Source organism: Nicotiana sylvestris, chromosome 4, assembly GCF_000393655.2.
Source record: "Nicotiana sylvestris chromosome 4, ASM39365v2, whole genome shotgun sequence".
NCBI classification, from domain to species: domain Eukaryota; kingdom Viridiplantae; phylum Streptophyta; class Magnoliopsida; order Solanales; family Solanaceae; genus Nicotiana; species Nicotiana sylvestris.
The window spans coordinates 43,478,563-43,493,492 of NC_091060.1; the positions used below are offsets into that span (position 1 = coordinate 43,478,563).

General features: G+C 35.2%; 2 protein-coding genes and 1 long non-coding RNA gene across 3 annotated transcripts; 2 read left to right on the forward strand and 1 right to left on the reverse strand.

Annotated features, from left to right (window-relative positions):
• Nucleotides 1–265: 265 nt before the first annotated feature.
• Nucleotides 266–844, forward strand: LOC138889480 (secreted RxLR effector protein 161-like). The gene has a single exon (XM_070172791.1). The coding sequence runs from the start codon at nt 266–268 to the stop codon at nt 842–844; it is 579 nt and encodes a 192-aa protein (XP_070028892.1).
• Nucleotides 845–3,059: 2,215 nt separating this feature from the next.
• Nucleotides 3,060–7,888, forward strand: LOC138888997 (uncharacterized). Its single transcript, XR_011406530.1, has 3 exons — nt 3,060–3,270; nt 6,363–6,565; nt 7,606–7,888. It is a non-coding gene; the product is annotated as an uncharacterized lncRNA (long non-coding RNA).
• A 3,696-nt stretch (nt 7,889–11,584) lies between these two features.
• Nucleotides 11,585–13,311, reverse strand: LOC138889481 (serine/threonine-protein phosphatase 7 long form homolog). The gene is made up of 4 exons (XM_070172792.1): nt 12,634–13,311; nt 12,359–12,544; nt 12,029–12,262; nt 11,585–11,773 (listed from the first exon to the last, which is right to left on the reverse strand). The coding sequence occupies exons 1-4, from the start codon at nt 13,309–13,311 to the stop codon at nt 11,585–11,587; spliced, it is 1,287 nt and encodes a 428-aa protein (XP_070028893.1).
• Nucleotides 13,312–14,930: the final 1,619 nt, after the last annotated feature.

The following is a 14,930-nucleotide window of genomic DNA, read 5'->3' on the forward strand; positions in this document are numbered from 1 at the left end:
CTTCCGAAAAACGAGAAGAAAGTTTGTAAATTGATAAAGTCTCTCTATGGTCTCAAACAAGCGCCTAGACAGTGGCATGAAAGGTTTGATAGTGTAATACTATCAAACGGGTTCGTACATAATAGTGCAGACAAGTGCATTTACTCTAAATTTACAAAAGAATATGGAGTAATAATTTATTTATATGTCGATGACATGTTGATTTTTTGGTACGGATCTACAAGGAATTGTCGAGACCAGGAAGTATCTAACTTCAGTTTTTAAAATGAAAGATTTAAATGAAGTTGATACTATTTTGGGAATCAAGGTCAAAAGAGATAACAAGCAAATGACTTTGTCACAAGCACATTATATTGATAAAATCTTTACTAAATTCAGTCATTTAGGAATAAAGGAGTGTAATACTCCTTATGATTCTAGTGTTAAGCTATCTGCAAATACTGGAGGAGCAGTAGCACAGTTGGAGTATGCAAGTGTGATAGGTAGTATGATGTATGCAATGCATTGCACTAGACCCGACATAGCATTTGCTGTTTGTAATTTTTCAAGGTTTACCAGTAATCCAAGTAATGATCATTGGAAAGCAATAAGTAGAGTACTTGGATATTTACAATATACAAAGCACTTGGGCATTTGCTATAATGGTTTCCCTAATGTATTAGAGGGATATTATAATGCAAGTTGGATTACAAGTGTTAATGATAATAAATTCACATCAGGATGGATATTTACTCCATGTGGTGGAGCCATTAGTTGGGCATCCAAGAAACAAACATGTATTTCCCATTCTACTATGGAATCTGAATTCATTGCATTAGCAGTTGCTGGAAAAGTAGCAGAATGACTGAGGAATATGTAACTTGATATAAAGTTGTGGCCACAACCTATGCCAGCCATTTTCATATTTTGTGATAGTGAGACTACAATGTGTGTTGCTCACAATAAAATATATAATGGGAAATCGAGACATATAAGTTCGAGACATGCTTATATAAGAGAATTAATTACAAATGGAGTTATAGCTATAATATATGTGAGATCAAATAAGAAATTGGCTGATCCACTTATGAAGCCATTGGGTAGAGATGTAGTACAACAAACTTGTAAAGGGATGAGGCTGAGACCCTTAAATTAAATGCAAGGAATGAGAACCCCACTTTGAGTTAGTATACACTCTAACAATATAAGTTCAATGGGTAATAACAAGTTACTTGTATTGTTTAAGCACTTATCTCCTCTTTAGGAGCCCTAATTCTATTGTACTACTTAATGTTATGTGAGGAGTTAAGGAGTTGTTAAATGCTTGTTATAACAGGGGCATAAAGACAAACTCCAAAGTACATATTGTTACCTGAAGAGATTGATTAATCTTAATGGAATTATTAATGTCTGGAGTAACAGGGACATAGTAACTAATTCCACCTATATATTCATTGAAGTGGTGCCGCTTCTAGCAAGATTTAAAGGGTTGATCTTGTAAATATTCATGAATTCAAGATGAGCACATGGCCGTAAACGTGCTAAAGTGAATACTGGATTTTCTAAGCTACTAGATAACGTTGTGTGTGTGGTACTTTCGATTTTAGCACAAGGAGTTGTGGTTCAAATCTTAAAATACCAATAACTTCGTCAAAGATTTAAAGTACTTACACTAAAGGAAAGTTCAAATCTATACAAGATACTTTCTATTATTCACAAGGGTTATGGAATGAAATAACAAACTAGTTGGGGATTGTAAGATAGTTTGTTATTCCACATGTTGAGAAGTGGGTTGTTCCCAGATTGGAAGAGAGAAGACATTTTTGAAGCCTTTTAAGCACTTGTCCCTTTTATATCTTTGATTTAGGACACATACTTTTAAGTGTGTGCAATTAAGTACACTATATATTTATATATTATAATCAAAGCTTGGACTTTGACTTGGGGCTTGGGCGCGGGCCGGGTCGGATCCTAAAAACAATTATTTTATTTTTGTGACAGAAAAAAAATCAAATTTATTTGAATTTTAAATTCAAAATTCGAATAAATAATTGTGTTTGTTATGAAAGGGTCCAACCGAATATGTCTATTTGTGAAACAAGACATTTTTTCTGAAAAGGTCTGTTGGTTGCCTATAAATACACAATAATTTTCAACGAATTGGCATAGAAAAATCACAAATATTATTTCAGGCTTTGTTGTATCCTGAAGAGAATCATTTTGTATTTCCCTAAATTAGTATACAGATGATAACTCTTTAAGGGCAGTCGATTTTCACGCCTCAAAGCCAATTTTTGTTTATTTTTTTCTAACAAACCCGAAAGTGAAAATCCCGAATTTTATTGGTTTGGTTTGGTATTTAAATTTAATAATCCGACACAATTGATTTGATTTGGTAATTGTAAAATCTGAGACCCGACCTATATACACCCTGCCTACAAGTCTAGTTTTTAAGAAATAATAAGGTTTAAATGGCCTCATTTTATGTACGACCTTTAGAGCACAAATCTCAATAACCGGTCATAGTCATTAGTTTACCCACATGCTCGTCGCGTGGTCATATAATAGGTCGATTATGAATATTTCAACGCGTAAAAGTAAAAGTGTTATTTAATATTCAATTTAAATTTGAACATTAATCAAGTCTATGATGATCACGTATCACATCAAAGATTAGGTGATGTTTTACCAAATAGAGGTGTTTAATTGAAACCTATGGAGTTGGAAAAATTGTGAATCAGCGAGAAATTTGATAGAAATTGATTACATTTTTTAGTATAAACGAGAGCACTACATCTCGAGAGGTAAAAATCAGATATTTATATTTCAAATATAGGTTACTGTTATGATAAAAATCAAAATATGGTGGATGTCTACTCTTCCTCCATGATCTTTCTCTCAAATGGTTAATGACATATTCAATGACATATTTTCTATGTTCAATGACATATTCCATGACATATTTTCTTCACTTTTCATGCCTATATAAAGGCCTTGTAATAGATAGGAAAATACACACAATTGAAGAAGAAAATCTCTTCCTTCTCTCTATCTCTATTTCTTGTTCATGTTTTACTAAATTGCTTTTATTTCTTGTTCATGTTTTACTAAATTGTCTTTATTTCTTGTTCATGTTTTACTAAATTACTTTTATTTCATAACAGGTTATCAGCACGAGTCTCTAACCACTTGTATATATATATCTACAAAAAATTTCCTACATCCAGAAAGATTACAATTAGAAGTCATACATATCATCACATGGTTAAATATAAAGAGAAACTACATATGGTAAGTAATGAAATGTAAGAAGGTATGATTATCTTATACTTGTCATTCTTTTAAAATCTCATATGCACACAACTTCGTACTACATTTGTATTGCATAAGCACATATTAATATTACATCTTTTATATCACATGAATGGAATAAAATTTTCGAAGTTCTATATGTTAAAATCATAGTAGCAGTTAATTGTTGATATGATGCATGTCATGGTAACCAAGGATATTTTTTTATAAATTGTCTTATGCATATTTATGTGTTAACTATCTTCAATCTGTCCTGCCGCTTTTAACATTTTCTTTTACTTGGATGAATATTTTTTTCCTTTTGGATTTTTACACTTGCATATAGTACCAAAAAAAGGAATAAAAAATAAAATAAAATTGGTCATACTGATTAAAAGCATAAATCATCTTGAAGAAAACAAGAAATACTTCACATCTTTATCTAGGTTGATTAATTACTTCTTTGAAGTTTGGAAAACAAACCAGCTATTGAGAAAGTATACTTCATAATTTATGGTCGTATCATTTGAAAGCAAACAATGATTAGTATGACTACTAGAAGAGGTATTTTTGAGTATCCATGACCTACTTGATGTTTGCTACTGATTTACCATTTTTAAGTATTTTATATGAATGATGCACAAGCTACAACTGGTAAGTTGTTACCTATAATGTCACTTTTCAGGTAATATAAATGCTGAATTTATGTATTAGTACTATATATGTGTTGTTACCTATATGGTGTACTTTTGATAAATTTATTCACTAATTGCTTGGTTGAATTGAGTGAATGAAAGTCATGGCGTTAAATCAAATCCAATAGGTAGGGTATACCTCGAAAACAACAATATTTTTTAGAGAGACTCAATAAATATTAAGACAATGATTTTATGATCCTTTTAAACTCTAATAGAATTTAGAAGAAATATTCTGACTACAAACAATTGTATTTCATATAGATGTTACAAATAATTAATAAAGCTTTACGCTGATTTGAGATTTGTACACTTATTTAAGAAAGCAAATTTGATTTGCTAAGATGCAAATTAGTTGTGTATAACTTTCTTGGCATGTGATTGAAATTAAGGCTTGAAATGAATCTCAATATTGTTTAGCCTATTATGCCACTAATTGAGGATAAGACAACGAGATCAAGTCCTGATGCTCCATAATGATAAGAGTTGGGTTTGAGTCCCAAATTATTATGGCCTAACATGCCTTTATATTGGTAAGACATTGGGTTTGAGTCTCAATGTACCATATTGATGATATAATGATGACTAAAGAAAAATAATATATTTTTCATGAAAAGGCATAAAAATTGTCTCACTTGATTTGCTCCATTCTTGAAGTGAATGTGATAACAGTGCATAATAAGTTTCAATGAAGACAAGTGGTTGAACAATGAACGTGGGCGTTCCAAATATCAAAATAATAATAATCATCACTATGATTATAAAAGGAGAACAATAAGGGTTTTCAAAATAGTCCTTCAAAATGTGAAGGCAATGCTTACCATCAAATTGGTATGAAAATAATAAAGCACGTTGCTGATTATGATCCATTCCTTGAAGAGAATGTGACTTGTGATAAACATTGAGTACGCAAACTCATTCCTAAAGTTGAATGTGGCAATATGTGATAAAAGCTATGAATAAAGACATGCAATTCATGATTATATGAATATCACACAACTCACCTCTAAGGGAAGTTTGAGTAAAATAAAGAGAATAAATATTATTGTGTGGTTACACGAATATGTCATTGGTCGCGTACATGTGATATGCCAAATATTATTTTGTCATGCCTTATAAAAGTTATTAAAGGCAAAGTTAAAGCAAGAAATGATTTTGCTTATGATGATTTTGACCATGACAATTTATTATGATATAATTTTCTCCGTGAAGGAGACATTTACCATATGAATGGTATGATAAAAGATCTTGTAGTACAAAAGTTGTTAAGAACTCCGGAAAAACTAATTTGTTACTACCCGGATGAATAAACTTATTCATGACATTGATATTGTAAAGTCTCAAAAGAAACTTTTTGAGTTTCAAATATATAAGTCAAAGTGATTGGCATATTGAGACTATAAATGAAAGGAAGATTGAATATCTTCATATTTCTATAATCATACCGGGTAAATATGAAAGGTTACCCGATCTTCTTTCTATTTGTACTACACAAATATAAGCATGATGCTGGAATCATATGCCACAAGTAAACTAGAGATTTACTAAAATAAATATTAATTGGCATGACCGGTTGACCATATCGGTTCAATTATGATGCGAAAAATTAATTAAGAATTACATTGACACATATTGAAGAATAGAAGATTCTTCAAGAATTCTCTTGTGTTGCTTATTCTCATAATATATCAGTTAAAGGTTGGGATTGAATCCTTTGATTTCTGGAAGGAATAAAAGGTGATAGATATATGGGCTCAGTCACCTGCCATGTGGACTGTTTACTATTATATGATTTTAATAGATGCATCTATTTTATGGTCACATATGCATTTGTTATCAACTTGCAGTTTGGTTTTTGCAAGATTGTCTGCTCAAATTATTAGAGCACAATTCCAGAATATAAATTATGATGATTTATCTTAATAATACTGGTTTAAATCCAAGTTGATTTAGCAGAAATTGTATGCCTCCAATTTTAGCTAAATCATTAGTTATGAGAACAAAACTCCCAAAAACGAAATTTGGTATGAGATTTATTATTTAATATACAGCAGCACTTGTACGCATCTAGCCAAGTTATAAAAATTTCTCCCTATCACAATCGGTTCAGGGTCAGGAACCAAATAATTTCTATATAGAAATATGGATGTGCTATATGATTTAATTATGCCACCAAAATGCACAAAGATGAGTTCCCAAAGATGGTTGGGAAATGTGTTGGTGATCCCAACATTAGGGGGGAGAAAATGGGCAGCTGAGAAAGTGATACGTGAAATATTATTATGAATACATATAGATCCTCGTACAAGAAAATATAAACTTGAAGTTTAAGTGATATTCATTTACAAATTATTGCCAGACGCATTTGCTGACCCAAAGCTAAATGTCATATTTCAGCTGTTAATGCTCCAAACAGAATAAAGTTCATGAGAGACAGAGTCTATGGCACACATGAAGTGTAACAGACCAATCGGTTCCAAAGATAAAACTCCTTGAAGAAGGAGAGGGGCAAATATTCAAAATGGTCATAATAAGGAGGCAAGTGCCCTAGAAGAGCACCACGACATAACACTTCATAAGACCTCATGGGAGAGGCTCAGGTACCTGAAAATAATGAAATAAAGAGATCTCAATAAGTTATGTCTTTATTGGGTAATAATGGAACCGACATAAAATGATTGTCGATGATATTGTTAATATAATGTAGCGCTCAATATGATTAATATTGACAAGGATCTTGAGATCAAATCTGTTCATGAAATTTGGACGGATAAAAGATTGGCCAAATAAAAAATACGCAATGAAATTGACTTCACTTGAAAAATGTGAAGTTGGACGGATAGTCCAACACCTGAAAGTATAAAGTCAATTGAGGTATAAATGTGTTCTTGTGCGAAAGGTTCAAGTCGATAGACATAAAGACGACTTGTGGCACAAGAAAATTAGTAAATATCCTCACATTGAATATATGGAGACATGTTCTCTTATAGTGGATATAGTCACTTCAGGTTTTAATCTGGCAATATATGAAAAACTTGATATGCGTATAGTGGATATCATTAATTGTCTTGGAGCATATTAAGGTTTCCAAGAAATTTATTAAATAAAGCTTCAAAAATCCTTATACGGATTGAAACAATCAGGGCGCATGTGGTATAATCGCCCGACAGAGTACTTGTTGAAAGAAGGGTATAAGAATAATTCAATTTGCCCTTGTGTCCTTATAAAAGGATATGGATTTGAATTTGTTATAATCGCCATATATGTTGATGATTCAAATATCATTAGATCTCCCGAAGAGCTTCCTAAAGCAGTAGACTGTTTAAAGAAAGAATTTGAAATGAAAGATCTTGGAAAGACAAAAATTTTTTTTGTCTTGGTCTACAAATTGAATATATGAAAGATAGAATTTTTGTCCTTCAATCAGCATACACTAAAAAGATTTTAAAGAGCTTCTATGTGGATAAAGCACATCCGTTAAGTACCCCGATGGTTGTGAGATTACTCGATATAAATAAAGATCCACTCCGACCTCATGAAAATAATGAAGAGCTTCTTGGTCCTAAAGTACCATATCTTAATGCAATTGGTGTGCTAATATATCTTTCTAACACTACAAGGCATGACATAACTTTTTCAGTTAATGTCTTAGCAAGATATAGCTCCGCTCAAAGAGAAATTGGAATGAAATCAAGCACATATTGCTTTATCCAAGGGGGATTACCAGTGTGGGCTTATTTTATGGCAATGATTGCAATACCGATCTTGTTGGTTATGTCGATGTGGAGTATTTATTTGATACACACAAGGCTTTGATCTCAAACATGTTATGTGTTTACATGTGTGGCACTGTCATATCTTGGCGATCGACTAAGCAATCAATCGTGGCTACTTCTTCTAATCATGCTGAGATAATTGCTATTCATGAAGCAAGTCGAGAATGTGTATGGTTGAGGTCTACTATACATCTTATTCGAGACAAATGTGGTTTGAAGTGTGATAAACTACCCACAGTTTTGTATGAAGAAAATACAACATGCATAGCCCAATTAAAGGGAGGATTCATAAAGGAGTTAGGACAAAGCACATTTCACCTAAATTATTGTTCACACATGATCTTCAAAAGAATGGTGATATTAATGTGCAACGGATCCGTTCAAGTGATAATATGGCTGATTTGTTCACCAAATATCTACCGGCGTCAACCTTCAAGAAACTAGTGTACAAGATTGGGATACGAAGGTTCAACGATGTGAACTGATGATCTCATCAGGGGGAGTTAATACGCGTTGTACTCTTTTTCCCTTACAAGGTTTTGTCCCATTAGGTTTTCCTTGCAAATTTTTTTAACGAGGCAACCAAAAGGCGTATTTCTAAATATGTGTACTCTTTTTCCTTTATTAGGATTTTTTCCCCATAGGGTTTTTTCCTAATAAGGTTTTAACGAGGCACATTATTTATGGACATCCAAGGGGGAGTGTTATGATAAAAATCAAAATATGGTGGATGTCTACTCTTCCTCCATGATCTTTCTCTCAAATGGTTAATGACATATTCAATGACATATTTTCTATGTTCAATGACATATTCCATGACATATTTTCTTCACTTTTCATGCCTATATAAAGATTTTGTAATAGATAGGAAAATACACACAATTTAAGAAGAAAATCCCTTCCTTTCTCTCTATCTCTATTTCTTGTTCATGTTTTAATAAATTGTCTTTATTTGTTGTTCATGTTTTACTAAATTGTCTTTATTTCTTGTTCATGTTTTACTAAATTGCTTTTATTTTATAACAGTTACATTATTTTTGTAAAGTCTTATCCTAGAAATTAAGAAGAGAAAGTCTATAATACTTATTGAGCATTGTAAAAGTGTGTTCAGCTTTTGGGGCCTCCTCCAAAGACCCCGTCTACTTTATATATTTCAAAATGAGATATGACACGTGATGAGCGGATAGAGCTAGGAACGAAGAGACACCACTTCTATTATGTGGTTACTCTAATGTTGTCTATAGTATTTTCCTTTATCAGGATTGTCTCTAAGGAGTCCAAAACTTTTTTGATGTTTTTTTAGATAAAAAATACTTTTATACTGCTTAAAAAAAAGTTACATAAATGAGTAAAACGCATGACTATACTGCGAACTACGTTAACGAAAATTAGTCCGTTAAAGTAAAGCGCAGTACCATACTGTGTTTTACTTTAATTTTTTTTAATTCGCAGTATAATACTACATTTTATAAAGCTGTTCGCAGTATTATACTATGTTTTACTCTGGTTTTTGGCCCACCAATAATGAACTGATATAACAATAATTCAATACATAAAACGTAGCATTGTACTGCGTTTTACATTCGGACTTGCCTTATTTAAAGGAGTTTCAATTTTATGAAAATTCATTCAATCTTCAAACTTACGTTCATACTTCTCTCTTCTTCTTATCAATCATTTTTTTACAATGTCTGAAGTGGCAAAAATAAGGGTTTCACTATATTGGGGGGGGGGGGGGTGAGGTTGTGTTGGAGAATAACTCTGTGAGGTATAACTCACATCCACAATGTCATGTTAAATTGCCGCTTACTATGGAGTACGATAAATTGGTATCATTGTTACGTAAAAAAATGAATGAGAGGTGGCGTTCGGTTAACCTTAAAATAACTGGTAGATTTCCGTATTCAGTGACTCCGCAGGAGTTTGCTTATTATTCTGAGTTTAATATCGAGGATGATGAAAATCTTAGTGATTTTTTGCGGATTCCGGATGAATACAGGGAATTTATTGTAATAAAATTATGGGAAATGTACGTCAAGGTGGAAGACGTTCCCAATAATGAGGGCGTGCATAGTAAGGATAACCCCCAGTCATCGGGTGGTTATTCTGGAGCAGTTTTTGCCGGACAGATTGCTGATGAAAGCGCTTGCCTTGATTTAAACTTGTCACCACCAGCGAATGAACAGCTGCAAAATAATTTTTAGACTTTATATAATCAACAAGACGACTGGTAAACTTCAATTCCGTGGGTGCTTTAGTGATGTTTATTTTATGTTTTAATTGGATTTGTATTAACACTCATATTTTTCATAGGGGGTACCGTCCGGATACGAATTTTACAAGTTATGACCCTGCCCTAGTTGGAATATGTGTATTTCTGGAGTATTGGACCACGGTGGTCCATCCGGGAGTCATCACCAACAAGCAAATATCCATCATGAAACGTCAAGACAGTACGACTTGTAAGTAAAGTGATATAGCTATATCTAAAGTATATATCTAGTTGGGTATATTATCATTTTGTTATTTTTGTGCAGTGAAAACGAGATTCTTGAAGCTCCTAATCTCTCACAGTTGCCCATAGACGACGTATTTACTCGTGATTTAGCAGATGCACAGAGTCAGAAAGATGATAGTGATTATGACAACAATGCGGATGAGTCTGGGGATGACATACCCTTCCATGATGAGGGTGATAATGAGGAGGAAGTGAATGTTGAACCTGAGCTGACGAGGGAGCATGTTTCTCCACCTCCCGCTAGACCAAGAGTGTACGAGTCCCACGTGCCATTTCATGAGCGGAATATTCCCTACCTTGATAATTTGCCAAGCATGCCGAACGTGGATGCCCTCACAAGGGATGATGATGAATTTCGGTCAGCGATGTGGGATGAGTCTAGACCAGCTATTCTGACATAGGGCATGTATTTCCCTGATAAAGCTCGCTTAATTAGGGTTGTAAAAATCTACAGTATAAGAGAGTGCTGTGAGATGATAGAAAGTGAGTCAACTACGGAGAAATACAAGGTTGTATGCCGTAGAGACTTTATGGGTTGTCACTGGATGTTGCGTGCCACCAAGAAGAAATCAGGTTTGTGGAAAGTGGGTAAATTTATTAGCGAGCATAGATGTGAAATGGACACATACAATGAGAATCACTTCAACTTGGATGTGGACTTGATTTCTCTTGTCTTGATTCCATATTTGGAAGTGTCCATTAGGTTCAAGATTAAAGAGTGTATTACAGTCGTCCACCAGGAGTATGGTTGTACTATAACCAAAAGAAAGGCATATCTCGGTCGCAAACGTGCCTTTGAACTTATTTATGGCGATTGGGATAAGTCTTTTTCAAATCTGTCCAGGTACATGGCCGCACTGCAACACTTTAACCCCGAGACTGTTGTTGAATGGAGGCGTGAGCGGAGTCCGGACAGACCCGAATATATTTTCAACTATGTGTTCTGGTCATTTAAACCAACAATTGATGGTTTTATGCATTGTCGTCCTGTTATTTCCATAGACGGTACTCATGTCTATGGAAAGTATGATATTAAGCTTTTGATTGCAGTTGCAGTAGATGCCAACGAGCAAATATTTCCACTAGCTTTTGCAATATGTGCCAACGAAAGTGAAGAGACATGGACGCTTTTTTTGAACCACTTGAAGCAGCACGTTGTCAAACAACATTCAGGTATTTGTCTAATATCAGATCGGCATGGTGGTATTTTAAGTTCTGTACATCACTTGCCTGAATGGCAGGAACCATATGCATACCACCGTTACTATGTGTGTCACTTGAAGGCCAATTTCCAGAAGAAATATCCTGACAAGGCATTGCATGACTTAATGTGGATGGTAGTCCTCTGGCGCCGCATACTGAGCCTCGTGGTCCAACCTCGCGACATCTCTCGCCTGAAACAGGGTCCGACGAACCAACTGTGCCACCCGCCGACCATAGTCAACGACTGCAGGGATGTCGGTATGCTGCTGCATCTCCTGTCCCAACTGGTAGAGGTGATGATGGCCAATAGCCTGCGAAATATTTAAGATATTAATTAAATAACGCTATATCACAATTATACGATATTAATAAGCCAAAAAACATACCAGTGCCTCGTGTCTCCCGGCGTATGGTCTGTAGCGCTCGCCAAGTACATGAATGGGGTTCCCGATAATCAGTCGGTTGTGACAGCGGTACCATGATGCATACATATGAATAGTGGCCTCCTAGGTAAATATAGGTGCCTGCGGAATACGGTCAGCTTGGTGCTCCTCCCAAATAAGGACCTGCTGCTCTAGCCATTCCATATATATATCGTCCAGCCTGGCACGGTCATCCCGCTGATAGTGTATAGCCACCCATCCAGGATCGCTCGGTATAAGCTGGGGACGGTGAAACTGGCGAAGCACACTCTCTGTGGCATGATACTCAACCATATCGAAGATATCATCGGGACGGAGGTGCTCCAAAGCATTCGATCGACTGAGCAATAAAAGGGCAGCTAAGCTACCAACTTGTCGCTGTATAGCGTCCAGATGAACTGCCAAATAATAACATAAAAGTGAGTATGCGCAACACAACTCAATTTAAACAAGTAAGTGTTGGTACATATCTACCTGTCCGTCCACCAGCATATCTAGCACATCCCTGATAAGGGGGAGATTATGATGAGCATCGGTCCCTCGGTAGTTCCCACACCGGAGAATCCACCTAGAAGCTAGAGGGAGAAACGGATAAGCCTCACCACGCGCAAGTGCTGGTATAGGTGACTGCAACGACATGATCCGCTGCCAGGCCCAAACCTAAGATAAAAGGTTGATGTAAAATTTATGAGTCATTTCGACCATATAGAATTCGGAGAAATGAACAGAGTATTCAAAAATGTTGTCACCTGTAGGAGGGGCAGAAAACCACATATGTCCACCGCTGGGCCCATGCTCGCCCGGCACATGCTCCTATACAGGTATGCGAGAACAGCAACACCCCAACTGTACTGGGGTAAACTATCTAACTCCTGAAGATGATGGAGAAAGCACATACTCACTTTACTCCCCGAAGTGTTCGGGAACAAGACACACCCGAAAAGCAGGAGCAGCGCCAACCGCGTGTACCTCTCAATATAGAGATCCTCCGTCTCGCCGGTAATGTCTGGGTGCAAAAACGTCGTATGATCTCTGATGGCTGACAAAGCAACGCGACTGCCCCCAGCGTCACCCTGAGGTCTATAACCAGTAAAATGCATCATTATATCCAAAAATTGTGCACGCATCATGGATCTAATGTACTGGGGCAGTGCTACGGCCCGTCCATCTACGCGCAGCCCGTACAAAACCTGAACATCCTCCAGCGTGATGGTGGCCTCTCCAGTGGGCAAGTGAAAAGTGTGCGTCTCCGATCGCCACCGCTCTACCAAGGACGTGATGAGAGACCAATAAAGCTGCATCCGTTCAAGCTCAAAAATCGTATAGAAGCTCGTAGCCTGTAGACGCGCGACTACGCGGGCATGGAAAGGATGCTCCCCGATGAACTCCCACAAATCATCACGTCTCCTAGGGCGGGGAGGCTGCATCGATAGCTGTCCCTCCTATACAAATGAGGACCTATGGTCGCCCTGCAACACTAGTAGCTGATCCTCGGCAGGTCCGGGATGCGCAGGCGGAGGAAAGTCCATGTCGTCTACTATAATTTAAACAAAATTAATTGTGTGTGTTAGCTTAATAAATTAAATAATTAATTATGTTTAAAATTGGACTGAATAATTATGTACGGGTTCCAGGCTCGATATTTGAGGCCCGGTAGCACCGAGTTATCCTTAATTATTATGCGTGTTAATTTTAACATTTTTAGAATTGTGCATGTTAGCTTAATAAATTAAATAATTAATTATGTTTAAAATTAGACTGAATAATTATGTACGGGTTCCAGGCTCGATATTTGAGGCCCGGTAGCACCGAGTTATCCTTAATTATTATGTGTGTTAATTTTAACATTTTTAGAATTGTGCCTGTTAGCTAAATAAATTAAATAATTAATTATGTTTAAAATTGGACTGAATAATTATGTATGAGTTCCAGGCTCGATATTTGAGTTAATTTTACAACATATATTAATTTGTTACTTTTGTAAGTTTATTGTTATAAATTAAATAATTAATTTTGTAAAGTGTAATTGGAGTTACTGCATACTTAAACTACATAAACTCTACGCTAAAAGGCTCTACATTTTACTACGCTAAAAGGTTCTATATTTTACAACACTAAAAGGCTCTATATTTTACTACACTAAAAGACTCTATATTTTACTACACTAAAAGGCTCTATATTTTACTACGCTAAAATGTCAATATTACATATAAAAACAACTAACATAAAATACAAATATGAACAACAAACAAAATAAATAATATTAATTTTTTAACAATACAAATAATTTATCAAATTTTAACAATTTTTTGTACCAAAGCTAATAAATCAATCCGGGTATAAATAAGATACAAATTTAAACACAAACATAACACAAATTAACATGGAAACACATTAAACAATACAAATATGCATGTACTATACGAGTTTCGACATAAACAAAATCGAAATACCTTGATTTAAGTTTTTTGAATTTGATTGAAATCGAATTTTTGCACCCGAAAGAAGGAATCCAAAGCTTGTCTTGTATGTGAGACCTACACTCCTTGCTCTTTAGGTGACGGGTGGGGCCGAAATTTTTTCTTTTAAGTTTGTCGCGGGGTGGGGGAGGGGGGACCAGAACAATCGGAATTTTTAAAGGAGAAGGGGTTGCGTTCAGTGGTCCCAGGAAGAAGAAGGGGCTGTGTTTTATAAAGCTGTTCGCAGTATTATACTGCGTTTTAGGTAAAATGCAGTATAATACTGCGAACAACTTTATGAAATGCAGTATTATACTGCGAATTACAAAAAAAAATGATGTAAAATGCAGTACGGTACTGTGAATTACAAAAAAAAAATTAAAATAAAACGCAATATGGTACTGCGTTTTACTTTAACGGACTAATTTCCGTTAACGTAGTTCGCAGTATAGTACTGCGTTTTACTCATTTATGTAACTTTTTTTTAAACTGTATAAAAATATTTTTTGTCCAAAAAAAACATCAAAAGCGTTTTGGACTCTTGTCTCAAGTGTTGGTTCTGTTCTTTAGTACATAGGATCCATAAA

Excerpts from the sequence above, each read along its gene's own strand:
- LOC138889481 (XM_070172792.1), bottom strand. The coding sequence starts at position 13,311 with ATGCAGCCTCCCCGCCCTAGGAGACGTGATGATTTGTGGGAGTTCATC. Across the intron at positions 12,545-12,633 it reads GTTTTCTGCCCCTCCTACAG|GTTTGGGCCTGGCAGCGGAT; the intron begins GTGACAACATTT and ends CTTTTATCTTAG. Across the intron at positions 11,774-12,028 it reads TGGAATGGCTAGAGCAGCAG|GCTATTGGCCATCATCACCT; the intron begins GTCCTTATTTGG and ends AATATTTCGCAG.
- LOC138889480 (XM_070172791.1), top strand. The coding sequence starts at position 266 with ATGAAAGATTTAAATGAAGTTGATACTATTTTGGGAATCAAGGTCAAA.